At 41.0% G+C, this 26,908-nt stretch overlaps 1 protein-coding gene across 1 annotated transcript; it reads left to right on the top strand.

Annotated features, from left to right (window-relative positions):
- The first annotated feature begins 2,160 nt into the window (after window positions 1–2,160).
- On the top strand, window positions 2,161–26,412 carry LOC115006070 (carnitine O-acetyltransferase-like). The gene is made up of 14 exons (XM_029428105.1): window positions 2,161–2,187; window positions 2,457–2,729; window positions 6,106–6,224; window positions 8,222–8,275; window positions 9,117–9,267; window positions 14,081–14,255; window positions 14,423–14,601; window positions 18,222–18,322; window positions 19,568–19,687; window positions 20,470–20,592; window positions 20,823–20,958; window positions 21,354–21,416; window positions 22,902–23,039; window positions 26,188–26,412. The coding sequence occupies exons 1-14, from the start codon at window positions 2,161–2,163 to the stop codon at window positions 26,410–26,412; spliced, it is 1,884 nt and encodes a 627-aa protein (XP_029283965.1).
- The last annotated feature ends 496 nt before the right edge of the window (window positions 26,413–26,908 follow it).

Genomic DNA, 26,908 nt, shown 5'->3' with positions numbered 1-26,908 from the left:
TGAAAGTTACCAATGACCTTCTATTGGCATCAGACAAAGGACTTGTCTTGTTAGACCTCAGTGCTGCTTTCCACACTGTTGATCAGGACATTCTACTACAGAGACTGGAACATTGTGTTGGCATAAAAGGAACCGAACTAAGCTGGTTCAAGTCCTATTTATCTGAGCCATCTCAATTTGTACGTGTTAACGATAAATCCTCCATGACAGCCAAAGTCAGTCTTGGAGTTCCGCAGGGTTCTGTACTTGGACCGATTCTATTCCCCTTATATATGCTTCCTTTGGGCAATATTATAAGGAACCACTCTATAAACTTTCATTGTTATGCAGATGATACCCAATTATATCTATCAATTAAACCAGATGAAACCAATCAATTGGCTAAACTTCAGGACATAAAAACTTGGATGTTCTGCAACTTTTTGATGTTAAACACAGACAAAACTGAAGTTATTATACTTGGCCCTAAACGCCTCCGAAACGCATTTTCTAATGACATAGAAGCTCTGGATGGCATTAATTTGGCCTCCAGCACCACTGTAAGGAATCTTGGCGTCATCTTTGATCAAGATCTGTCGTTTAACTCCCACATAAAACAAATCTCAAGGACTGCCTTCTTTCATCTACGTAACATTGCAAACATAAGACACATCCTGTCTCAAAATGATGCAGAAAAACTAGTCCATGCATTTGTTACTTCAAGGCTGGATTACTGCAACTCATTGTTATCAGGTTGTCCCAAAAAGTCACTTAAGACTCTTCAGTTGATCCAAAATGCAGCGGCACGTGTATTGACAAGAACAAGGAAACGGGATCATATTACTCCTGTTTTAGCTGCTCTGCACTGGCTCCCGGTAAAATACAGAATAGAATTCAAAATCCTTCACCTGACTTACAAAGCAATTAATGGTCAGGCTCCAGCATATCTTAAAGATCTCATAGTACCTTATAAACCAACTAGAGCATTACGCTCCCAGACTGCAGGGTTACTTGTGGTTCCTAGAGTCTCTAAGAGTACAATGGGAGCCAGAGCCTTCAGCTATCAAGCTCCTCTCCAGTGGAACCAGATTCCAGTTTGTGTTCGGGAGGTGAACACCCTCTCCACATTTAAGAGTAGGCTAAAGACTTTTCTTTTTGATAAAGCTTATAGTTAGGGCTGGCTCAGGTTTGCCCTGGATCAGCCCCTAGTTATGCTGCTATAGTCTTAGACTGCCGGGGGACACCTCCCTGCTCTCTTCCTTCTCTCCCTCTCTCTTCTTCTCCCTCTCTATCTGTATGCATTTATGTAAATGTATGTTACTAACTCATCATCCGGGGCATCATCCCCGGAGTGTCTGTCTCTCATGTGGCAGGTTGCCACTGATAAAGTTTACGTCAGGATCATGAATCGTGGCTGCGCCTGCTGCCCTGGTCCTGCTGGACACCGGGAAGCCTTTTTGACATTTTCCTGGATTCATCCAAACGTTCTCTTTTTTTTTTCAACACAACATAATTTCTGTCAAATGTTGTATTTGTACTATGTTGTTTATCCTGTACACACGACATCTATTGCACGTCTGTCCGTCCTGGGAGAGGGATCCCTCCTCAGTTGCTCTCCCTGAGGTTTCTTCCATTTTTCCCCCTTTAATTATGGGGTTTCTTTTAGGAAGTTTCTAAGGACAGAGGGTGTCGTAACCTGTACAGTCTGTAAAGCATTACATAACATTAGTTTATGTTGATCAACAGAACATTTTGTGTTTGGTTAGCCCTAACTGCCACTGTCAGACAAACACTAAAGGCAAAGTGTGGAAAGACAAATTTACTTTAAGAAGGACACTCAGATTGACAGTTTGTTTATAATCCTCTGGCTGCAGAGCAGAGGTTACCAACTCCTCTCATCAAGCAGAAACAAAAACACTTACTAACTGTTAAATAGTCCAGCCTCTGGGTGCCCCGGTAGCTCACCTGGAAGCACGAGCGACCAATATACAAAGGTTGAGTCCTTCCCACAGGGGCCCGTGGCAATTTGCTGTATGTCCTTCCCCTTCTCTATTTTCTCCCCCCTTCACAATTCACACTTCTCTCTCTATCATTAAAGGCATAAAAAGCACAATAAATTCACTGAAAAAAATAAATAAGAATAGTCCAGCCTCAGTCTGTGGGAATTTATCCAAAAGTACAATGTTGAGAGTTTACAGCAGAGCTCTGGTAAGTAACACACCTTCAGTTAATTCTGCCTGTTTACAATGTCCATCAATGAACTCACATCATGTGGATAAATGTTAGTTTAAACATTTCTTACCCTGTATTCTTATATGTGTCCTTACCTCCTTAAATTGTTTAAATCCACTGTCTTATTTGTCTTATTCTTCTGCGCTCAGAATTTACTGTCATACATTTGATTATTGTAACTGAACAAATTCACAGTAACTAGTAATCTATATACATGTGTTTGACTTTATTGTTGTATCTCTCAGGTAAAGGTGGTGATGGGGAAGCCCTGGCACTTGGTGAAGCCTGTATCTGTGGTTGCTGGCAGAAACCTGAGCCAGCAGAAGGGACTTCCCCGTCTGCCTGTCCCCCCTCTGCAGCAGAGCTGTGAGCTCTACCTCCACTTCCTGGAGCCCATCCTGGAGCTGGACGAGCTGCAGAGAGCCACAGAGCTGGTGGAAGAGTTTCAGAAAGCAGGAGGGGTCGGAGAGAGACTGCAGAGAGACCTGGAGAGGGTAGCAAGTAATACTGACAACTGGGTGAGCTTTATACACATTCACTGACACTTTCTGCAGTTATTTAGCTCCTATTGGGGTTCTGTTATGAACGTATCTGGTTATTACCAAATTTTAATGACAATTAATATTGACAAAACTATTACAATTCATTCAATCATAAATAGGGGTTGAAAATAACTGGTTCTACAATGAAGTAGGTGCATTTGCTCAAATGTCCATCAGAAGGAATTAATAATCATTGAAATTAATTATCACATTTAATATAGTTATTAGTTACATTAATTAGTATGACTTATTTGTCAAATCTCGGGGCCCCAACTTTGTAACAAAGTAAAACAAAAGACAAGTAATGTAGTCTCATAAAATATAGCATACTATGAATTAGGAAATGTTCAATTTAATAACTATAAACAAAATGATCATATCAATAAAACGTTGAATGATTTAGGAATTCTTTGATCGTAGAAGTTGGCATTACTCACTCTTGTACAACATTAAACAACCCAGCATGTATATTCTGAAAAGCATTTATTATTAAGATTTGATAAGATCTACTAAACCTGCAGCTGTAGACACAATTACTGAGACTTTCTGCAGTTATTTAGCTTCTGATTTATTATATCAGCAGCTCATGCGCTCAGCTCTGGGACTGACCTTGGGACACATTATGTTAAGTGAAGGAGAGCAGTTCAGGTAGAATTTCTATAAGATCTCCAGGTTTAGAAAATAAAGCATAGTTATCTTGACTGAATAATTACGTAATTATTTTTATTTCACAACATTTGTATTGAGTGCGGGCACTGCAGCAGGAAGCAGCGAACAGAGGAAATGGGCTGCAATTTAATCATATCGAGCAATTCTGCACCAGCATTGCACTTTCATTAAAAGTGTTTTTTTTGCCACTGACAGGCTCAGATTGTCGTTATAGTTGTTTGACAACATTATAGAAAGGACCCTACTGTGAGGAGGTTAGGCCTTATCCACTTTGTCCAAACCAGCTCAATATTTAGCCAAGACATTGAAAATCTTTTAGATACCACTTAGCTATGTTTTCTGTACTCCAACACACCAAACTCTTCCCGGTACTCCTCTCCCCACTCTCACTCACGTTTCCCTTGTTAACTTTGGCCAGCAAGTTGGCTTATGTGAGATTTCATCTGAATTGTTATCACATTCACATAGAACTGAGATGCATTTATGTTGCACTGAGCCCATAGTGCTGTGGTAAAGGCCCAACAAATAGGAGATACCCCTACTGGAGGTATAACAAGCTGAGAATGGTGTCATTTTAACCATCTGGATCTCTAGTTTTTGAAAAGTGATGTTGTAGTTGCAGCAACTTTGTACAAGATGGTCTATTAACCCTTTGCTTGCTGACACTTAAGAAAAAACAATTATTTCAATTATTGCCTAATTAGATGAATCAGCCCTGTTTATTTTTAGCACTGTTGGTTATAACTATGTATTTCATTGAAATAGACATGTAGCAAATATTGTATGGTGGTTTAAGCTGGTAGGGGGTTAAATGGGGGATATATACCGATTTATGTGATGAACCACCCATGCGTTGCTGCTGCACGTGCACGTTTCAGACTTCAAGTTTTGAAAACACGGAGTATATTCTATTTATGACTTATGTTTGGTAAAAATACTGCAAACCTGTATAAAATTATTTTGGATCACTATTCCTTTATTAACATATTCAAAGGCGTTAGCTTCTACGAAACAAACACACAAACAATGAAGCGATGTTTGTCGGGAAGCCTAATTAAAAGTTACATTATTGATATGGATGACTGATTTCCATTCAAATCGGTAAAAATGGTTTACAACATGCTTACACATAAACGCACGTATAAGTTTGTCTGAAATGCTCACCAAGGAAGGTCAGATATTCAGTACACTTTCAAACTCTAAAATATGAAGAAATGATGTTCCTTGTTTTTAAAGGAAAATCGGCTCTCCCGTCTTTTACTCCATTTTTTGGGGCCACACGGTAGGACTGTGCTCATAGCAGTGTCTATATGTCCACCTCTATTTCTTCATCTTCTTCGGGTTTGTTAATCTGATTTTCTGTACAAGAATCTATGCACTCTAGTCCAGCAAGTAGGCAAGGACACTTCCTCCCATTTAAAGTCTTTATCAGTGCAGTACAGATGAGTCAGGTCTCGAACCTCAACTGGAGCAGGTGTATGAGTGAACAACGTCTGAGTGATGCCTCCATCATCACAAGCAGACCAGCCATGGCCTACTGGTTCAATCTCTACTTGGTTTGGGATGAGACTCTGACACCAAATCCGTGTTTGGTATTTGGCGCGAAGGACATGTTGTTTGAAGGAATTCTCCGTAGGGGGAAGCATTGATGCTGACTTGTCTGTCGTCGTTGCAATGATGTAGCACAACTCATCAAGGGTATCAGCGTTTTTTCCCTTCTTCCCGTACAATAGTAGGGCATAGGTGCGAGCTACAGTCACACTGTCGTCGACGTTATCCTCATGGAAGGTCTTTAACTGTGATAGAATGTCTGCATTGTTCACCAGTTTAGAATAGGCAGTCTTCTTGCCTATTCTGTTCAACGAACATGTTGTGTCGCATCCTGTCAGGGCATGGGCAGCAGGGAGACACTCACAAACTGTCGGCCCAAGTTCGTTTGCAATCAGATGTACTGGAATGTAGCGCTCCTTTCCGGAATGCCCAGCATACATATACACATGTTCAGCTAATTGTCCTCTGCTGAAGTAGTAGACTAGTAAGACTAAGACATCGGTATCATCACAACAAATTATGATCCTATTATGGTCCTCTGACAGGCTGCAAGCATGCAGGATCATCCTAGTGTGTGCTTCCTCCTGAGTACTATAAAGATTTTCAAGGGATGACACCTCCCTCACTAAATCCAAGATGATGGATTTCCCGTGTGGAATATCTTCAGCTGCATGATCCAAGATGTAACATGAGATATCATTTGCAAGACTTACCTTGTTGCCTGCTCCTCTTAGAAACTTGAGTTCTTCAAACTTCAACTTCAATGAAATACATAGTTATAACCAACAGTGCTAAAAATAAACAGGGCTGATTCATCTAATTAGGAAATAATTGAAATAATCGTTTTTTCTTAAGTGTCAGCAAGCAAAGGGTAAATAGACCATCTTGTACAGAGTTGCTGCAACTACAACATCACTTTTCAAAAACTAGAGATCCAGACAGTAAAAATGACACCATTCCCAGCTTGTTATACCTCCAGTAGGGGTATCTCCTAAAATAGAGCCCCTTTTCAGGTTCAGCCACAGCACTACTAGATATGCATGCAACAGCGATGGGCTAAAGAGGATTTATTATTGAAATTTCTGTGTCTGTGTGTATCTGTGTGTCAATAATTATTTATAACTGTTTGTAGTTAACAGAGCATTGGATGAAGATAATGTATCTAGACTGCCGGTTACCTGTGGTGAATAATTCAAACAATGGGATACTCTTTCCCCGAATGGACTTCAGGGATACACAGGAGTATTTAAGGTAAACATACACACAAGCCTCGATTAGGTGGTAGCATCATGGATCTGGCTGGCATTTGAACATTTTGTGTGAAATGAATGATGTGACATAGACAGAAATGTTGAGTTGACAAATTTAACTCAAGAAGTTGTAATGAAACAGCAGGTCAACGTGAACTCTGAGATATGAAGTCATTATTTGGGCCACAACCTGCAATGTACCCAATCTTAATTTTTTGGCTATGAATATTTGAGCAATGCTAGAGAGTCAAATTTCTAATTATGGAAAATGAAGAGGATTAAATTAAGCATTGCTTTAGTTCCTACAGGACATGGAAGTCATACGCCCCAGCTGTAATCAGCTGGAAGCCTGCTGATTGAATTGTTTTGGTCATACACACCATTCACAGAAAATTCCATAAATTTGACTCCACAACCCCAGCCTTAACTTTACTAGTCCAGAGTCCTAACATGGCTCAAAGTTTAAAATGGCAGCCAATGGCTGCAGTTGAAATGTCTGAACATTTCCTAACCCCTTTTCTTAACATGGAACATGTCATGTGACCTGAGGATCTCATCGCTGCTCTTTGCAGATGATGTGGTCCTTATGGCATCATCGGTCTGTGACCTTCAACAGTCACTGGATCGGTTCGCAGCCGAGTGTGAAGCGGTTGGAATGAGGATCAGCACTTCCAAATCTGAGGCCATGGCTCTCAGCAGGAAACTGGTGGATTGCCTACTCTGGGTAGGGAATGAGCCCTTACCCCAAGTGAAGGAGTTCAAGTACCTCGGGGTCTTGTCCGCGAGTAAGGGGACGATGGATTGAGAGATTGGCCGGAGAATCGGAGCAGCGGGGGCGGTACTGCAGTCGCTTTACCGTACAGTTGTGACGAAAAGAGAGCTGAGCCAGAAGGCAAAGCTCTCAATCTACCGGTCGATCTTCGTTCCTCCCCTCACCTATGGTCATGAAGGCTGGGTCATGACCCAAAGAACGAGATCACGGGTACAAGCGGCCGAAATGGGTTTTCTCAGACAGGTGGCGTCTCCCTTAGAGATAGGGTGAGAAGCTCAGCCATCAGGAGAGACTCGGAGTAGAGCCGCTGCTCCTTTAAGTTGAAAGGAGCCAGTTGAGGTGGTTCATCATCTAGTAAGGATGCCACCTGGGCGCCTCCCTAGGGAGGTGTTCCAGGCATGTCCAGCTGGGAGGAGACCCCGGGGAAGACCCAGGACTCGGTGGAGAGATTATATCTCCTCACTGGAGGATGTGGCCCGGAGAAGGGAAGATTGGGGTTCCTTACTGGAGCTGCTGCCCCCGCGACCCGACCCCGGATAAGCGGTAGACGATGGATGGATGGATGGATGGATGGAAATCCCATGGATATGATTGTTTTGAAGGTTGATTTGGGTCATTTGAGAAGTTATGTTGTGGCATAAGTGTATTTTCAAAAATCATATTAAGGAAGCTTTATTAATTAATTTATTTTTCAAGACAACTGTCATTGCACATTGTCACTGTGTCAATGCAGTGACTGCATCCTGAATTGAATAAGTTTGAGTCGACACCCCTTATGTGCTTCAGTTACCACCAGACGTTAATAATTTCACTGTAACTGTGTGCGACTATTAGCGCAGATCTTTGTAAATTGGAACGTTTTTGTAATTAGGCTACTTTTCATGGAAAGTTGCCCATTTTAGCTCCAAATTAATGCATATTAGCTTATTTAAATACAAGGAAATGGCACAGGAGCACCAAGACGCTGTTTGCTTGAAGCGCAGATAGACAGAAAAAAGACTGAAAGGAGGGAGATAGAGGGGACGAAATGCAGCAAAGGGCAACTGCATGGATTTGAAACTGCATCGCTGGTTAAAGACTCAGCCTTGGTACGTGGGGCTCGCTCTACTAGGTGAGGTACCTGAGTGCCCCAAGTAATACCTTTAACCTTTGTGGAAGCACAATACTAAATTATTGGAGTTCCTTTGTTTAAAACATTCAAATGAATAACCACACTCTCTGTTTAGGTGTGCTGCCAGATTAATAGCAGCTGCATTGGAATTCAATACAATGATTTGGAGGTGAGTATTGAACTTAAAACATTCTCCCCTCAGGTTTCATCTTTGTCTGTCATGATTTATTGTTTTACACACACACACACACACACACATACACATACACACACACACACACACACACACACACACACACACACACACACACACACACACACACAGTTCTGAGGAAATGTAGAAATATGGCGGTGCAACATGCCCCTCTGTGGAGAGGAACTGCTCTCTATGTAGATATGAAGGGCTCATTCTAAGCTAACCACAACACAACGTTTCTTATTTTTAGGTGATTAAAGACCAATCAAAACATAGCTATTAATATTATATTCCATTTCTTCAAATACATCCCCCTAAATAGTACACACTGTCTCTTTAAGAAATACATATAAAATCAGTTCCCTGAAGAATTTTAATTTAGTTTTTTTTCAATGAAATTATAAACCAAGTTCAGATATTTGTTCTCCGTCTTTATAAGAACAATCATCTGTGTATCTTTGGTTTGGTATTTTGAACCAACATATGTAAAACTATTACAAAATTACAAAACCCTCATTAGTTTTAATTTAAAGATTTAAAAGAAATATTGTGTGTGCATCAAACGCTCTAACAAACTGTGAACTGACTATCAGTACTACCTTTTTAATATATCTTATTATGTAGGTGAATCAATAAAGGTGTATCTTATCTTTAAAAAGACAAAACTTCAAAGAACTAGGCAGAGCTACATTACTCAAAGTAGTGCTAAATATCCAGTGAATGTGGCAGCTTAAGTGATATCAATGGCCAACATTGTAAATGTTATTTATTGGCTAGTATAGTAGTAATTGTCTAATATTTGTATGTTTTGCAGTGAGATACTACCAGTTAAGTACATGAAGGGGAAGCCACTGTGCATGAAGCAGTACAAGCAGGTGATGTCATCCTGCCGAATCCCCGGACTGAAGACGGACTCATTATTGTTCTCCACCGGAAAACACATCACTGTAGTACACAACTTTCAGGTGAGTAACATTACTTTAATACACAACTGTTAGGTGATCATCATTACTGTAGTACACAACTGTCAGGTGAAGATCATCACTGTGGTACACAACTGTCAGGATGTGTATAAGTCTCCCAGTATCTGCCTGGGAGGGAAACAGTTGATCTTAAGCAATATTTCTAAGGTTGTAAAAGGCAGTTTTAGTCAAATTACTGAGCCAGCAGAAGGGACTTCCCCGTTTGCCTGTCCCCCCTCTGCAGCAGAGCTGTGAGCTCTACCTCCGCTTCCTGGAGCCCATCCTGGAGCTGGACGAGCTGCAGAGAGCCACAGAGCTGGTGAAAGAGTTTCAGAAAGCAGGAGGGGTCGGAGAGAGACTGCAGAGAGACCTGGAGAACAGTTGATCTTAAGCAATATTTCTAAGGTTGTAAAAGGCAGTTTTAGTTAAATTACTGATGTGAGATTCCAAATTCAAATCAGGTTCTAGAAGTAAATCAAGGTTTTTTTGCAAGGGGCTTGGCACTTGGCGCCATGGATTTTAAGTTAGTGCACCGCATCTCTCTCTGGACCTTTGCTCTGATAATAAAAAAAACCTCAGTCTTATCTTTGTTCGATTACAAAAAAAAAACATGACATCCACCAGTTGATATGATCAATGCATTGAACCAGTTTATCAATAGGGCTGAAGTCTCTGGGTGATAAGGAGATGTACAGTTGTATATAATCAGCATAGCTGTGTACAGATAAGATCTAAAACTGTGCCAGATATACCAACACACTTCTGTACTCTGTTAATAAGGATGCCTTGATGGATCAAAAGTGGCGCTTAAGTCTAAAAATACTAATATTGAGAATTTATTCATCCATGTTCATTTTCAGGTAATTTACAACTTTAACTTTACCGCACCGTTGTGACAAAAAGAGAGCTGAGCCAGAAGGTAAAGCTCTCAATATACCGGTCGATCTTCGTTCCTACCCTCACCTATGGTCATGAAGGCTGGGTCATGACTGAAAGAACGAGATCACGGGTACAAGCGGGCAAAATGGGTTTTCTCAGACAGGTGGCTGGCGTCTCCCTTAGAGATAGGGTGAGAAGCTCAGCCATCCGTGAGAGACTCGGAGTAGAGCCGCTGCTCCTTTACGTTGAAAGGAGCCAGTTGAGGTGGTTCGGAAATCTAGTAAGGATGCCACCTGGGCGCCTCCCTAGGGAGGTGTTCCAGGCACGTCCAGCTGGGAGGAGACCCCGGGGAAGACCCAGGACTCGGTGGAGAGATTATATCTCCTCACTGGCCTGGGAACGCCTCAGGATCCCCCAGTCGGAGCTGGAGGATGTGGCCCGGAGAAGGGAAGATTGGGGTTCCTTACTGGAGCTGCTGCCCCCGCGACCCGATCCCGGATAAGCGGTAGACGATGGATGGATGGATGGATGGGTGTCTCAGTGCTGTGGCGAGGACGAAAGCTGTATTGAAATTTCTGAAATATAAAGCTAAAATTAAGGTCATCAGTTAGCTGTTTGATTATAACAACATTTAAAAAACCTAAAAAACAAAGGTTTGAAATTGACCTGAAATATTTTAGCTCAAGAGGATACAGGATACCTTTCTTTAGGAGGGGTTTCACAATAGCAGTTTTCAGTGGCAGATGGAAAAGGCCAGTCAGCAAGGAGTGATTGACCTGGACTATCTTTTCTCCAACGTTGGTTGTTTTTTTAGGGCGGGGAGTTCCTTATCTGCTGCATCAGCTGGTCAAGTACTTTCCACAAGCCGTCTAAGCTTCTTTAGTCTAACAGATGAAACAAACAAAATAAATTCACAAAATGTCAGAAAAGGAAATATTTCTACACCTGTGCTCTTTATTAAAACAGAAATATATATCTGTAAGACACCTTCATTCAAACTGGAAAAAACTAACTCAAGACACCAAACTCATTCAAGTTTGAATGAAGTGCAAGGAAAGATCATTTCAGTGTGATCTCATTCTTTCAGTCATTATCCAAAAGTAGAGAGTCAGATTACATTATATTACAGGTAATTTAGCAGACACTCTTATCCAGAGCAACTTGAACATTGAACTGAGTACAGGGACAGTCTCCCTGGAGCAACTCAGGGTTAAGTACCTTGCTCAGGCAATGGTGGCCGCCTGGTATTGAACTCCCAACCATCTAGTGTTTTGTTTGGAAGGCGTACCACTAGATCACTAGGCCACCCACCCAGATTTGGAATGTATATCACCAGTAAGTGTAATGTTCTTAATTTGGAGTCAGAGCTTCTATCTTGAATCAATCCAGTAAACTTCTTGATTATCTCAAAGCATTTATTAAAGTGATATGTAAGCATAGAAAATACACACGGCCGTGAACAATTCTATTTCACTGATCCACAGACCACATTTAAGTAGTTACTCTGTCTCTCAGCTTAACGGAATCGCCTCGTTCAAAAGTTACACATTCTTCATATCTTCCTTCGCTGGGACGTTGTCCTCTCCCATTGGTTGGCTGGGGCCAGGTCCTATTGGCCCCTAAGCCTATTGGCCCCTAAGCCTATTGGCCCCTAAGCCTATTGGCGTGTAAGCGTGTCCACGCCTCTTAGCGCAGATGTCCTCCTTGGGATTCTTCAGTCGCCCTCTTGTGGAGGAGCATACCTCTAGCATGTTTATTCTCTTAACGAGTGGACAGCCCGCCGTACATTTCCTAATAAAAGAATAAAATTGAGATGAAAATCAAAACAGCGGTACAATCAGCTCCTCAAACTAGCAAGCACACTCAAAATCAAAATCATAACGTTGAGCCCACTTAACTATAAAGCCTCATAAATATCCTCTTTTCAGCAATATTTAAAAATAAAAACGCTCCTAAGCCATTGCCAGATGTCCACACATTCGTCTCCGGTAAAAAATATATCCACCGTGAACAACGTCACATCGATAAAAGCCCATGAACAGCTGTTGCAATCTGTGAAATCAGCTGATCGATTTTTAACATTGTATGATCATAAACAGTCATAACTTAATATCTCATGCGCTCATCGCGGATCAGACACTTCTTGGTTGTAGACTCTTAGCGTTAGATTTACGCTTCATTTGAGCCAATCGGGATTACATAGGATTTTTACAACCTTCATGAGCCAACGAGTGTCAACTTGATAAGGATGTCCCAGCCCTCTTTTTTTGTTACAGGCTGAGCCACCAGCAGCTCAGCCTCCCGGTGGCGCGCGCATCGTATTGACAATGAACGCCTCGTTTGTTTTTACAAAATAAGTTATTTTCAAAATTATATTTATTATTTCTTTTTATTATTATTATTATATTATATTGTTCAGAAGAAAATACAAAAGAAAGATAAAAATATTAGAAATAAATGTCTTTATACTTCACTTACTCTGTGTGATTACTACTAACAGGGAATATGGGTATATAATAGTTATTTATAAATAAAAATAATATTTTATTAATAAATATTATAATATGTACACATGCACAGTTTGAGTACGCCTGGTGTTACTCTTAGAAAAATATGTCTAATAAATTAAGTTTTTTTATCCCTTTTATCTGAAGTTTTACTTCATAACACTTGGTTCTATGTTTTTATTGTGTTTTCCAGTCCCTACCTACCAGCTATACCTATCTTCGGGCATCTTTTTCAACAACAAATTTCAGGCAGTGTATTTTCAGGCCACTATTACTCAGTGCCAGAAGCACTTGGAGTGATTATTCAATGTTTAATTTTGCAAGAACAATACGAGAGTTATCTTTTAAATGAGACCAAAATCATGCAGCTGGTGCAAATGGTTGAAGAGCAGCTTTCAATTTACTTTGGGTATGTCGTTTGTAGGTATTTTCGGGTAAATTCCCCCACCCTGTTAGAGGTTAAATTACCATTTATTTACCTGAGCAGTGAATACACTCAGTACATAATACTTCTTGACAGTAGTAAACAAATATGTCACGGTAGCGAAAAGGTGAGGACTCAAATGCAAGACGGCAGACAAGGAGAGGGCTTTATTCCAAAAGCTTACAAAATAACAAAAATACAAAAGGTAAACAGTAAACTGAAAAGACAAACCAGGATGACACGGGGAAGCACAAGGAGACATCTGCAAGGGTGACACTTAGATGACGATCTGACAAGGAACACTGGGAAAGACAGGGATATATACACACAGACACTGACGAAGGGAACGAGACACAGCTGGGGAGAGAAGCTAAAACACAAGGGCAAGGTGAACGGACAAATAAGGAACAAATCAACAATCACAGGGGGCAAACACACAGACAGGAAGTACAACTAGACGTGACATAAGGGGGCGTGAACACTTCAAAACAAAACAGGATATACAAAAATCAAGACTGTGACAAAATACATATAGTAGTTAACTATTACAAATTGTAGTAAACTAATACATATTAGTTTTTCATCTGCAGGCTCAGCTCCCTCTTGACCGTGCTAGTTCGGTACAGTCATCGGCATCGCTGTTGATGGGGAAAAAATCCACCGGTTATCATACTCTTACCCTCACTCATGAACAAGACATATAGATTTCTGAACTACCACACCGGCCTAAATGCAAAATAGACCATTGTGTTTCTGCCACAGGTAAAGTTGGGTTATATGGCATGCACTGTACCAACGCAGCTACCAAGGCACTCCATTTTTTGTGAGTCTTAATGTCATTTATTGAAGAACACTTTGCTAACCCGGGATCCCAGTGAGATTTATTCGGTCTAGTAATTTAATTAATTACAAATGACAACAAAGTCATTTCAACACAGAAAACCTGAGGCTTTGTGGGCCCCACAATAGGGCTTTGTCATAATGTGTGTCCTCTCCTTGGATCCAGTTTTTTGTGCTGGAGGTGTACAACAGTGATGGGACTCTGCTGACGATAGATCAACTCTGTGTTCAGCTGGAGAGGATCTACAACTCCTCACTACAGACCGACATGGAGCCTTTCGGCATCCTTACTACCGAGAATCGGGACAACTGGAGCAAAAGCTACATGAACCTCATCAAGGGTGAGAAGTACCAAGTACCTAGTGTCAATCAAATACAGACATGCCCCTCCACCGTGTGAATAACACCTGAAGTGTTTCCTGGTAAATATTGTGAAAATTGACTGATTTGTTAAACTTTTGTAGTGAGATTTTATAATAACATGATGTGAATGTCCATTATGTGTTAGATGAGACCAACAAAGCGTCAGTGTCGGCTATCCAAAGCAGCATCTTCAACCTGTGTTTGGATGGAGCGATGCCCCCCTTGTCTGAGGAGATGTATCCCAGCAATGCTTTACACCAGATCCTACATGGAGGAGGCAGCCAGTGGAACAGTGGAAATCGATGGTTTGATAAAGGGATGCAGGTGATACAACAGAAATGCAAATTGTACATAAGTTCACTATACCACAAATCAGGGCTATTCAACTTCATTAGCAAGTGGGCCGAATAGGAAAATCACTGGGGGTTTGTGGGCCACACAATACTTGTGTTAATAGTTACTAATACATGAAATGAACTAGTCACGTGCATCCCCTTTTTTCACTTTAATTATATTACCTTAATTCATTACAGAAAGCAACCAGTCCATTCAAAACAGTAGGAAAGCTATGGCTACAAGGCTTCACACAATAGTGCAAAAAATGTTGCATCTTTAAAACCAAGGAGTCATGAGTTGTTTTCCCAGCGTCCACTAATGTAGAAAAAAAGATGAATATAATAAAACAGTATTCACCACATTACCAGTAAATAGCCCTGTTTATAATATCCTCAACCCTTACAAGCATACATAAGGTGCTTTGAAAACAAGTCCATATCCATACAATGAAATACTAAATGCAAATAGAACATAGTAAAATAGTAGCATCAGACTCACAATAACATACATATCCTATAAATTTTTACAATTTAACAGTAAGTAGGCTTATTTGAATCATAAAGCAGATCTGTCTTTGCATTTACATTAAGAATGCATTACATGCCTGAGTCAGGTGATGTACTCCTATAGAACTAACAAACATATCAGACTTCTGTCATTCTGAGCCTGAGTTTTCACATTGAACAGGTGCTCTTTTATTAAATGATATGCATCCTGTTTATGTGCACGTTTCCGTGTTTACTGCGTTACTTTGCACGTTCACATTCTCTCCTCTGCTTCGCGGGGCTCAGTCAGTCAGACACAGCGGAGAAAAGGAGAGGAGAGAACTAAAAAAAAAAGCAGGGCTGCTATCGAGGCTCTCTCTTGTTCCGGGTAAAAGCGACTAAAAGCCACTTGACTCCGTTAAATTATGCTAACGGTCCCTGTTCTTTCCTTCTCCGTTCCTCTGAGCCCACGGGAGCCGTGACTTGACTTGTAGTGTCGCTTCCCGGTGTATTCTTTCATCACAGAAATACATTTGTAGCACGATAAACACACCAGTTTTTTACTTGTTGCGGCTGGCAAAGTAAATAAATATATGTCCGTCCATTTGCTCTGGAAGTGAATATTTTCAGAATCAACTCCAGGTTTCTTTGGCTTGGAGAGAGACATCTTTAAGTGTGTTGTTAGCTTGCCGAGCTAAAGTAAGGGAGTGACTTTCTCTATGGCCCGCCAACCTAATGTGCAAGCGTGAGCTTGACTGAGCCGATGGCAGGTGTGGACAGAATGCGTTTTTTTCCGGACGCCGCTGCAGCTCGGAGTGGAATGGAAACATCTGCGTTTTCATCACATTTGGTGTGAATCAGGCTTTAGTTTTATTTATGCTATATATGCCAGACCGATTTGCAGGCAACCTCTTGCGGGCCAGTTCAGAAGTTCAAAAGTTCAGAAGGGCCGTATTCGACCCGCGGGCCGCTAATTGAATGGGCCTGCCATAAATCAATGATGTTTTCTTGCGCGAGTACTGGGGAAGATATCACTAATCGCTAAGTGTCAATAAGCAAGAAACCAACGACAACCTGAAGACATATTTTTGTCTCTTTTTTAAACTGTCTCTCACTCACCGCAACATCAGACACAGAAACACATACATTAGTTAAGATTATCGTTTGAAACTGCACACTAAAAATGTTCCCTATGAACCTAAGAGCTGTGTTGTCTGTGTTGTCTGGAGCATCTTAAGGTCTCCCAAGGCAAATTGGTCTCAGGGGAGGGGCCAGACTAAGAATGGTTCAAACGACCTCATGAAACAGAGGGAAAGAGAAGGAGAGACCCTGCCCCGAGGAAGCCCGAGCCCTCCCTCTGGGCCTGGCTCCAGATGGGGTGGGGAGTCACTTCTGAGAGCCATCCAATCCATGTATGCCCAAAGCAAAAGTTGTGTCCAGATACTTGGCGGTAAGTTGGACTCACAGTGGATGTTGGCCTCTGCCAGGGCTGCACTTCATCACCAATCCTGTTTGTGATATTCATGGACAGGATATCGAGGCGTAGTCGTGGAGGAGAGGGGTTACAGTTCGGTGGCCTGAGGATCTCATCGCTGCTCTTTGCAGATGATATGGTCCTGATGGCACCATCGGTCTGTGACCTTCAGCAGTCACTGGATCAGTTCGCAGCCGAGTGGGAAGCAGTTGGGATGAGGATCAGCACCTCGAAACCGGTGGATTGCCTACTCCGGGTAGGGAATGAGTCCTTAACCCAAGTGAAGGTGTTCAAGTACCTCAGGGTCTTGTTCGCGAGTGAGGGGACAATTGAGCAGGAGATTGGCTGGAGGATCGGAGCAGCGGGGGCGGTATTGCATTCGCTTTACCGCACTGTTTTGACGAAAAGAGAGCTGAGCCAAAAGACAAGACTCTCAATCTACCGGGCGATCTTCCTTCCTACCCTTACCGATGGTCATGAAGGTTGGCATAAAAGAACGAGATCGCGTGTACATGTGGCCAAAATATATTTTCTCAGACGGGTGGATGGCATCTCCCTTAGAGATAGGGGGAAAAGCTCAGCCATCCGTGAGACTTGGAGTAGAGCCGCTGCTCCTTTGCGTTGAAAGGAGTCAGTTGAGGTGCTTCGGGCATGTTGTAAGGATGCCACCTGGGCGCCTCCCTAGGGAGGTGTTCCAGGCATGTCCAGCTGTTAGGAGACCCCGGGGAAGACCCAGGACTCGGTGGAGAGATTATATCTCCACACTGGCCTGGGAACACCTCAGGATCCCCCAGTTGGAGCTTGCGGATGTGGCCCGGTAAAGGGAAGTTTGGAGTTCCCTACTGGAGCTGCTGCCCCCGCGACCTGATAAGCGGTAGACAATGGATGGATGGGCACTAAAAGTGCTGCTGGACAAATTCAAACTTCTCAGAAGTATTTTACAATAGAAATGTCATCAAAACACTGTGGTGACATGCAGCCTGACAGTGTTTAAGACTCTTCGCTCAAAGAAAATCTAAAAAAATGAACAGGCTATAGTCTCAAAATCATCACTAAACAGCTGAAATATCAAAATGACCAAGTGACCAAAATAATACACTGTCAAAAAACCATTACATTCGGTCATTCAGGCTACAGTGGTGTATGTAGGGTCGATGTTACATCACATGTAGTACTGGTAAGATAATTTGTTGTTAGGTCTAGATATATTTACTGCTTAGTCTGACTCACCAAGTCTATCTCCACTGACTATTTTGCAAGGGTACCGTCGCGGCATCCTGTGCCTAGCGCCGTCCAAGACAATTGTGATTGGATTAAGGAAAATTCTGAGAAACGAGAACAACAGGGGAACTCCATGCACTATCATTAGGTTCAATAGATCCAGTTGGAGCATGTGCTCTACCTCCTTCTGGATTACTGGCTCTTATGAGGTGGAAACAGATATGGATATTGTTCTATTGACGCCTAAGTAACGAATCTTCTAAGTGTCCCTACTTGTCAGAGGACACTTAACACTTGCTAGCAAAAAATCCTAACCCACCTAACCCATGACAATAACTTGAGTAACACACTCAGAAATAGAGGAACAAACAGACTCATGAGGAGTTTGGATGTAATGCTAATGCTTGTTTTGCGTTTCTTTTTTTCAGTTGATCATAAGAGAAGACGGGATAAGTGGTTCAAACTTCAGTCATGTTGTAGCTGATGGTATAGTCGCAATGGAAGTCAGTGATTATGTCGCAGCATACTTGTAAGTAGACCAAAACTAAATGAGCTTCTGTAGGTAGAGGTGCTTTAATGTTGTTATCACATGATAGAGAGTTCAGCAATGAGGCAAAATGGACACAAACACTTTAAAATCAATCACTCTAAAACAAGTGACGGAGGGAGGCAGTGCTGAGTTCCTCTTTGACAGCAAGTAGGGAAGCCTCAGTTGAATGACCTGCTTTGAAATCAGACTCACACACAGCCCATTGTTTGTGTATTTTCTCCATCCTGCCCTGGTTGCTTACCAATTGAGACATCCTCTACCAGCCTGACAACGTCCGGGGTTGTTTAGCATTTCCTTATTGCTCATCATTTCTTTGGTCATCTTTGACTCAATAAACCAACACATCCTTGTCCATTTGTTCTGAACAAGCTGTATGCTGTTGATCCAAAGGTGATGATGCATTCAAGCACTGCATCTATTATTGTATGATTAAAATACAAACAACCCAGAGCATCTTTTTCCTGTAGTCGGAATTACGATGGATTCATACAGAACTTTCTTCATCGCTAGTGTGGATATAGGTCTGGCTATGCAAGACTATTTATGATTAGACCTACAGTGAAGGGAACATGTACAGGATAAATAATAGCCTCCCAAGACCAATCCTTGGGAGACTCCACGTCATGTTAATAACCCTCTCAGAGGACTGTGCTAGATAATCTGTCAAGAACTATGGAGGACAGCATAAAGTAAACACTCTTTACTGCACCTCTCCTCCCACTGCGGCACACAGCAAGTCACCAAAATACCAAATCAGCACAAACATAAGAAAGAACGTCACTGTTCATCTGGAAAATGCCACTTCACTAGTGCAGAGCTTTGCTTTTCGCTGTTTTCCTGCACGTAAAATCATATTTAAATGACATATATGCATATGTTGAAATTGTTGCAGTCAAAGAAGTTGCTTTAAAGTAGCTTTAATGTTTTGGATAAGGCAGACAGGGTCTGGTTAAGCACCAGTGTTAAATAACCAACTATTTCTGGTCCCTCCTAATCAGACATTTAATTCAACATTGTCCTAAATCAATCTGCAGGATCTTGGATCCAGGTATTGTTTTATGATCATTTCAGATCTTTCATTTTCTTCAGGCATGTCAGCAGTCAGATGTGCTGGTATTTCTATGTATTTGTATGAACCACAGTTAATAATGACTTTGGTTTTTCATTTAATTCCATTATGTGTCATCCCTAGAACAATTTATGTCCTCTTGTCTGTGGAAACAGGAAAAAGCCACAGGTGATGCAGTCCTCAATGGAGCCTTTACCCGTGCCTCGGAAACTACACTTCAACATAACACCTGAGATCAAGAAGGATATTGAGGAGGCCAAGCAGAACATGGACATGTGAGATCAGCTTTCAATGATAGTTACATAGACACCCAGTGACCAGAAAAATAGAAACTCTTAGGGAAAATCCAGAGGAAGATAAAGTTATTTCCAATTCCCTGCATTGCTATGTGAAAAACTAAATGCAGAAGCAACTAAATTTTCACACTTAAAATACACAGACTGCAGATAATGGGCTTAAAATGTTACCTAAGAGACTGAAAATGCGATCACTATCACCAACAAAAACATTGATATTGGATCTGTCAATATTGTTGTAGTTTTTTTTACATCTTTTCTTTTTTAATACAGAGATCTCAAAGATAATCAATACATTCAAGGATCATTTATTGTTATTCTTCAACACAGGCTTGTAAAACAAAATGTAGTTGCAGCCTAGTCCCATTTACACGTCACCACAAAAACAAGACAAAACTAAAACAGCGGTGCTTTATAAGAAATCTGGCAATTCCACATAGCTCTGTTCTCTTCCTAAGGAGTGTGTTGCTCTCCAGCGTCAGGCAGCAAAGTGAAAAGCTGTCATTTCAGAAATTCCTGAGTCAAGCGACACAATATGACAAACTAATATACTAGAAGTAACCCGAAGTGAGTTTTTTTAAAGTGACCAATATCTGACATCTGTGTAAGCACCAGGCAGTCTGGCTCTATTGGTTGGCATCTTAAAAAAATGATATTATATATAATACATTTATACTTAGCACGTGCTTCTGTAAACCTCTGTGAAATTACCCAAGAAAAGTCTAACTATCCAGGAATGTCTCCAATGTCCACTACCACAGACTGACCCAAGACCTGGATCTGAAGACTTCAGTATTTGACCACTTTGGGAGAAATTTTCTAAAGGCCCAAAAGATGAGCTCTGATGTTTTCTTACAGCTAGCGATACAGCTGGCCTACTACAGGTGAGAGGCTGAAAAGGCATGTGGAGATGGACTGTGTGTGCAGGCTCCAGAAACTGGAGTAATGGATAAAAAATGCTCCCAGCAAAATCAGACTGGATAAGTATTGAAACATTATACTCACCATGTTTGCAGAGCTACAGTATTTGTTTGACTAGGCAAAACAATTCATGGCTCTGTTTGTTGGAACAGTTTGTTGAAAACATTTCTCTCCTTTCTTTTTCTTTTGTCAGGACGTACCAGCGGCTCTGTCCAACGATGGAACCTGCCACCCTGCGTATGTTCAGACTAGGCCGTCTATGTTCAATCAATTCAAACTCACCTGCCTCAGCTGCCTTTGTCAAGGCCTTTGATGACAACAAAATACAGGTCTGATAAGACAGAATTACAAATGCAACTCTTATATAATGTCGCTCTATTAAATGAGTTTGCTACTCAAAGTTTATCTCTTTTATGAATAATCATAATAATTATAAAGGGAATGGAATTCTAAATAAAATTTCTCATAACACTGAAACTGTTTTAGTATATTGAGTAACAATCTTTAATTAGAGCGGATGCTTGGGATGTTTCTATTTGAATTCAATGTGATCTCAGCTCAATATTTGGCACAGTTGATCATGATCTTAAAAAATGTGTTGACATCAGCTACAATGCCTAGGGTTGCTTTAAATCATACTGTTGCTGCGAAGCAGTAACGCTAATAAACACTTACTGACTAGTGCTGAGTTGTAACATTCCTGTCTTTTTCCTGTTTTGCACAGAACTCAGAGAAGGTTAATTTATTGAAGAAAGCTATGGAGGCACAGAGATGGCACACTAACATGGTGAGTATCATTTACACTACCACTCAATACTTAAAGTCAGGGCTTGTTATACACATTATGTCCCTTTACACTATCCCACCTAATTACTTATTATTGTCATTTAGATGACACTCTTATCCAGAGCGACTTACAGTGAACTAACTACAGGGACAGACCCTTCAAGCAACTTGGTTACTTGGTTAAGTACCTTGCTCAGGGCCACCTCACATACACTATATGGACAAAAGTATTGGGCCACCTACACATTACACCTACAGGAGTAGAGGAGTGTGTCTGTGGGAATTTTTGCCCATTCATCCAGAAGAGCATTAGTGAGGTCAGACACTGATGTTGGACAAGAGAGCCTTGCTCACAATCTCCGTTCTAGTTCATCGCAAAGGTGTTCAATGGGGTTGAGGTCAGGGCTCTGGTGCCTCGGCGACCCTGCTCTGTAACTTTACGTGGTTTGCCACTTCGTGGCTGAGTTGCTGTGGTTCCTAAACGTTTTCACTTTGCAATAATACCACTTAGATCGTGGAATATCTGGGAGAGAAGAAATTTCACAAACTCACTTGTTGCAACGGTGGCATCCTATTACAGAACCACGTTCGAATTCAGTGAGTTCTTTAGAACGATCCATTATTTCACACAATGTTTGTAAAGGCAGACTGCATGGCTAGGTGCTTGATGTTATACACCTATGGCCATGGGACTGAACGAAACACCTGAATTCAATGATTAAGACAAGTGGACCAATACCTTTGTCCATATAGAGTATATTCTTGACTATTTTCAAACTCCTGATCAATTTCCCCGTAAGAGCTTGTTTAAACTGTTCAGAAAATACATTTGATTGTTACTGTGTAGGTTACATTGTGACCTTGGTTCACCATTACATATTCCATATGTGCGGGGTAACTCTTTAAGATACCCAGTGAGGAGATACTGCTACCCTCAAGCCCAATCTGTGACATCAACTAGGTCAAGGCCCCGCAAGATAAAAAGGCCAAGCCTAAGAGGCATAAGGGCTTTCTGAGTTCTGTCCGCAGAAGCAAGATTGACCCAGGGAAAGCAAAGAAAAGACTCTGCATGACACAAAGGCCAAACTTACGAACAGTGGTCAGTGGTCAGCCCGCAAGTCGCTAAACTCACCAAGGTAAACAACAAATCGCTCGAAAATGAGCATGTAGCTCATAAGGCCTAGTAATTTGCTGATGAGTCACAACCGGTACTCACGGAAAGAGCAACTGTCAGGAACATCTTAAAAAGCATACACCCGCTGAATCATGTCCATAACCCTGTGGGACAGCCTTCGACTGGGGCCTTCCCACATGACTAATTAATAATTTAATGATGAAGCAAATGCATTTAACACACTTGTTATACCTCTAGGCCACACAATGAGTTTTGGTGAAACTGTGTTTGCAAGAAAACTCCACAGGGTACTTTAATACTACTTCTGGTGATTGACATTGCAAACAAAATGAATTGTCTCCATCCTAACAGGCAATCAATGGCCAGTCCATCGAAACACATTGGCATGGTCTTATTATGATGGCTATTCAGGAGAACATCTCAATGCCTGACATCTTCACAGATACGTCCTATACAAAAGCCTTTGACTACGGAATCTCAACAAGTCAGGTAAGGACCAGGGTTGAAACTGTGACGTAAAGTAAAAATTATACTTTATTGCAACTAAACATAGCCAAGCCCATTACTTTAAACTAAAAATGGTTAACTGGTTAAACATTCTCATATTTATCTTAGTACAGGGGTCTTCAACCTTTTTCAGTCCAAGGTCCCCCAAACTGTTGTAGGTTGGAGCAGGGACCCCCTGCTTCAAACGAAGGGGAAGGGGGGGGCGCTGTCAGAGTTCTGTGCGACGGGGGGTGGGGAGGATGTGGATGTACAAAAAACCCTGGGGTCGCGGACCCCCTGTTTAAGACCTATGTCTTAGTATGTATACATTATATATATGTTATATATATTAGGGCTTTCAAATTAGTGTGTTAATTTCGATAAATTAATCACAGAAAAAATAACGCGACAAAAACATTTCCGCAGATTAATCACGCTCTTAGATGCCCCTTGACCCTTTACGTCAGGCCTATTCAATTAGCGGCCCGCTGAACTTTTTTCTGGCCCGCAAGAGGTTGCCAGCAAATCGGTCTGGCATATATATCATAAATAAAACTAAAGCCTGATTCACACCAAATGCGATGAAAACGCAGATGTTTCCATTCCACTCCGAGCTGCAGCGGCGTCCGGGAAAAATCGCACTCTGTACGCACCTGCCATCGGCTCAGTCAAGCTCACGCTGCACACTGGGTTGGCGGGCCATAGAGAAAGTCACTCCCTTACTTTAGCTTGGCACGCTAACAACACGCTTAAAGATGTCTCTCTCCAAGCCAAAGAAACCTGGAGTTGATTCTGAAAATCATCACTTCCAGAGCGAATGGCCTGACAAATATTTATTTACTTTGCCAGCCGCAACAAGTAATAAACATGGTGTGTTTATCGTGCTACGAATGAATTTCCGTGATGAAAGATTACACCAGGAATCAACACTACAAGTCAAGTCACGACTCGTTTTCTGTCAGATTTCCCGTGGGCTCAGAGGAACGGAGAAGGAAAGTACACAGTTAGCATCATTTAATGGACCGTTAGCATCATTTAATGGAGTCAAGTGAATTTTGGTCGCTTTTGCCTGGAACAAGAGAGAGCCATGATAGCAGCCCTGCTTTTTTTAGTTCTCTCCTCTCCTTTTCTCCGCTGTGTCTGACTGACTGAGCCCCGCGAAGCAGAGGAGAGAATGTGAACGCGCAAAGTAGCGCAGTAAACACGGAAACGTGCACATAAACAAGATACATATCATTTAATAAAAGAGCACCTGTTCAATGTGAAAACTGAGTTCGGAATATAAAAAAAAGTGTAATTTCTCTCACTGCCTCTAACAGGCTCAACATGACAGAAGTCTGATATGTTTGTTAGTTCTATAGGAGTACTTCACCTGACTTATTTATTTGTAGTGATTCATTGACAAAGTATTGTGTGGCCCACAAACCCCGAGTGATTTTCCTATTCGGTCCACTTGCTAATGAAGTTGAATAGCCCTGCTTTACGTCAACCGACGCGGAGCGGCCACAGTAGCCTTGTCAACATGATGGAAGTGGATGAGTAAACGTTACTTGGCCCAGTGAATGGACAGTTTACATTTAATAAACTTCTGGATGTAACTGTTGATGCACCGCTCTGTGCAATTCCTGAAGCAAAGAACGTTCGAACCATCGGAGAACTTCAAGCCTGAAATATCACCTCAACGCAAAGCACTTAGCAGCTAGCTCGGAGCTAGCTAGAACCGCCGCTTATGCTAAAGTGAGCGACCCGCCTCGTCATACACTCTCGATCAGGCATTCAAACGCAGAATGAGTCGGTATACCTGTGACACATTAACAACTCCATCGCGAAATGGATTGCAATTTCAGTGGTAGAGGACAGGGGTTAAAGGGGGCTTTACAGATGGCGTCAAATGACACAACTTTTAAAGATATTGTTTATTGTGCAATGAAAGGTGTTATGCCCAATTTGAGATTGCACTTATGGTCTGTGTTGTCTAAGATAACTGTGGCATACAAGATATTGGAGAAATAGTATTGAAATAAGACATGTTGACCTTTAAGTTTAAAATGCCTACTCATTGATTCACTTATCTTCCAAAAAAACATTTGAATATTTTGAAATGCTTTTCACAGCAAATTGATATATGCGATTCATTTAGATTAATTAATCAGAAAGCATTAATTAGATTCATTTTTTTTATCGCTTGACAGCCCTCCCTAATATATATATATATATATATATATATATATATATATATATATATATATATATACACAGTATACAGAGAATTATATATATTAGGACTGGGCGATTTTTCACAATCAATTACAAAAATACATTGATATTCAGAATTGTATTACCCCGGAGAACAAGTGGCAGCTAAAAAAAACTTGCCTACAATCCTCGCGTAGAGTGTAGTAAATGAGTATACATATATAGTGTAGTAAGTGTTGAGTATTTTGGACAAAGACCCAACAGTGGGCTGTTACGTTAATATCTGAAATTTGTTAATGGCACAGCAGCTGAGACAACTGCTATGCGCAAACACAAGCATTTCATAGCGCGGCTTCAAGACGGCAGCAGCAGCAATACAGCTGTTTACTTTTTGTCCCCAAATGCTTCTGGTCAGATAAAAAAAGAGCAAACACAAAGGAAGCTTCTCTATTTATTGACCTGGGCCCATCCATACCTTAGTGTGAAAATGTCTGCCTCCATTTGGGGTGGTGGGTGTAACCAGCCGATCTAAAAACAAACATGCACAAAAACGTGAAATTTGTAGTTATAAGGAGGTGCGTTAATTCTGTGTAATATAAGAAGGTAGATTACGTGATATCTTGTTATAATAAGAAAGGTTCCTTGTTAAAACTGAATTATTTGGTACTTAGTTATAAGGGAAATGCCATTATAAAATGTGTTGTTAAAACATGATTAGGATCTTGTTAAACTTTTGTATATATTGTCTCTCTCTCTCTCTCTCTATATATATATATATATATATATATATATATATATATATATATATATATATAATTAATAACAAGAATGTTCTATTGGTGACAGACATATGTGGCCCCAAAAGAAGATTCACTTTGCAAAAACAAATAGCAGAGTTCTCAGTGCTGCAACAATAACTAACCTTTGCTTTCTAACTTCTGTCCCTGTTCACAAGGTAACATCCAAGAATGGATGTCTACCATGCTGTGGCCCTGATGAACCCGGTCTAATCGATATATTATACAGCGTTATGGACAATCACGTTGATTTGGAAGTGTCCTCTTTTAAATCGTCTAACACCTGTAAAGAAAGTAATTCAGATGCAATGATCCGAGGTATGGAAGATGCATTGTACGACATGAGGACCATGCTGGTACAAAGTTCAGGAGCCAAATTGTGAAGCTAATAAGACTTAAAGGTTCAATGTGTAATTCCGTGCCTCCTACTCCATAGAAATAGGGAGCAGTATTTCACCTCTACCTTTTATACGGGCAGAACGCATTTATATTATTTATGCATTATTTGCGTCAATATTCATTGACAATCTGATTGTGAACTCATTATTTAATAACCCAGAATGTGATTATGGTGTCTTTTGAATACATTTTTATTAGGCTTAATGTTTCAGGGAAAATACGTAATTCATATGAAACCCAACACCCAGGGATGATCAGCCTCACATGTGACTGAATAGAAATGACGATAAATAAAAATGTAAATGTAAAAGGTTTTTCTTGCTGACAGACATACTCTTTGACTCTCTGAATTTAATTGTATCTATAATAAAATATAATGGGAGAAATAACATCATGAAAAGAAAAATCTTTCTTATAAATGGAGAAAGTTGTTTGTGATCCGTTTTGTTGTTTAGATCTACAATTAACAGATTTTTATCT

Source organism: Cottoperca gobio, unplaced genomic scaffold (genome assembly GCF_900634415.1).
Source record: "Cottoperca gobio unplaced genomic scaffold, fCotGob3.1 fCotGob3_459arrow_ctg1, whole genome shotgun sequence".
Taxonomy (NCBI): domain Eukaryota; kingdom Metazoa; phylum Chordata; class Actinopteri; order Perciformes; family Bovichtidae; genus Cottoperca; species Cottoperca gobio.
This window is presented reverse-complemented; position numbering and strand designations above follow the sequence as displayed.

Excerpts from the sequence above, each read along its gene's own strand:
- LOC115006070 (XM_029428105.1), top strand. The coding sequence starts at position 2,161 with ATGTTGAGAGTTTACAGCAGAGCTCTG. Across the intron at positions 2,730-6,105 it reads CAAGTAATACTGACAACTGG|TTAACAGAGCATTGGATGAA; the intron begins GTGAGCTTTATA and ends AACTGTTTGTAG. Across the intron at positions 14,256-14,422 it reads CTACATGAACCTCATCAAGG|ATGAGACCAACAAAGCGTCA; the intron begins GTGAGAAGTACC and ends ATTATGTGTTAG.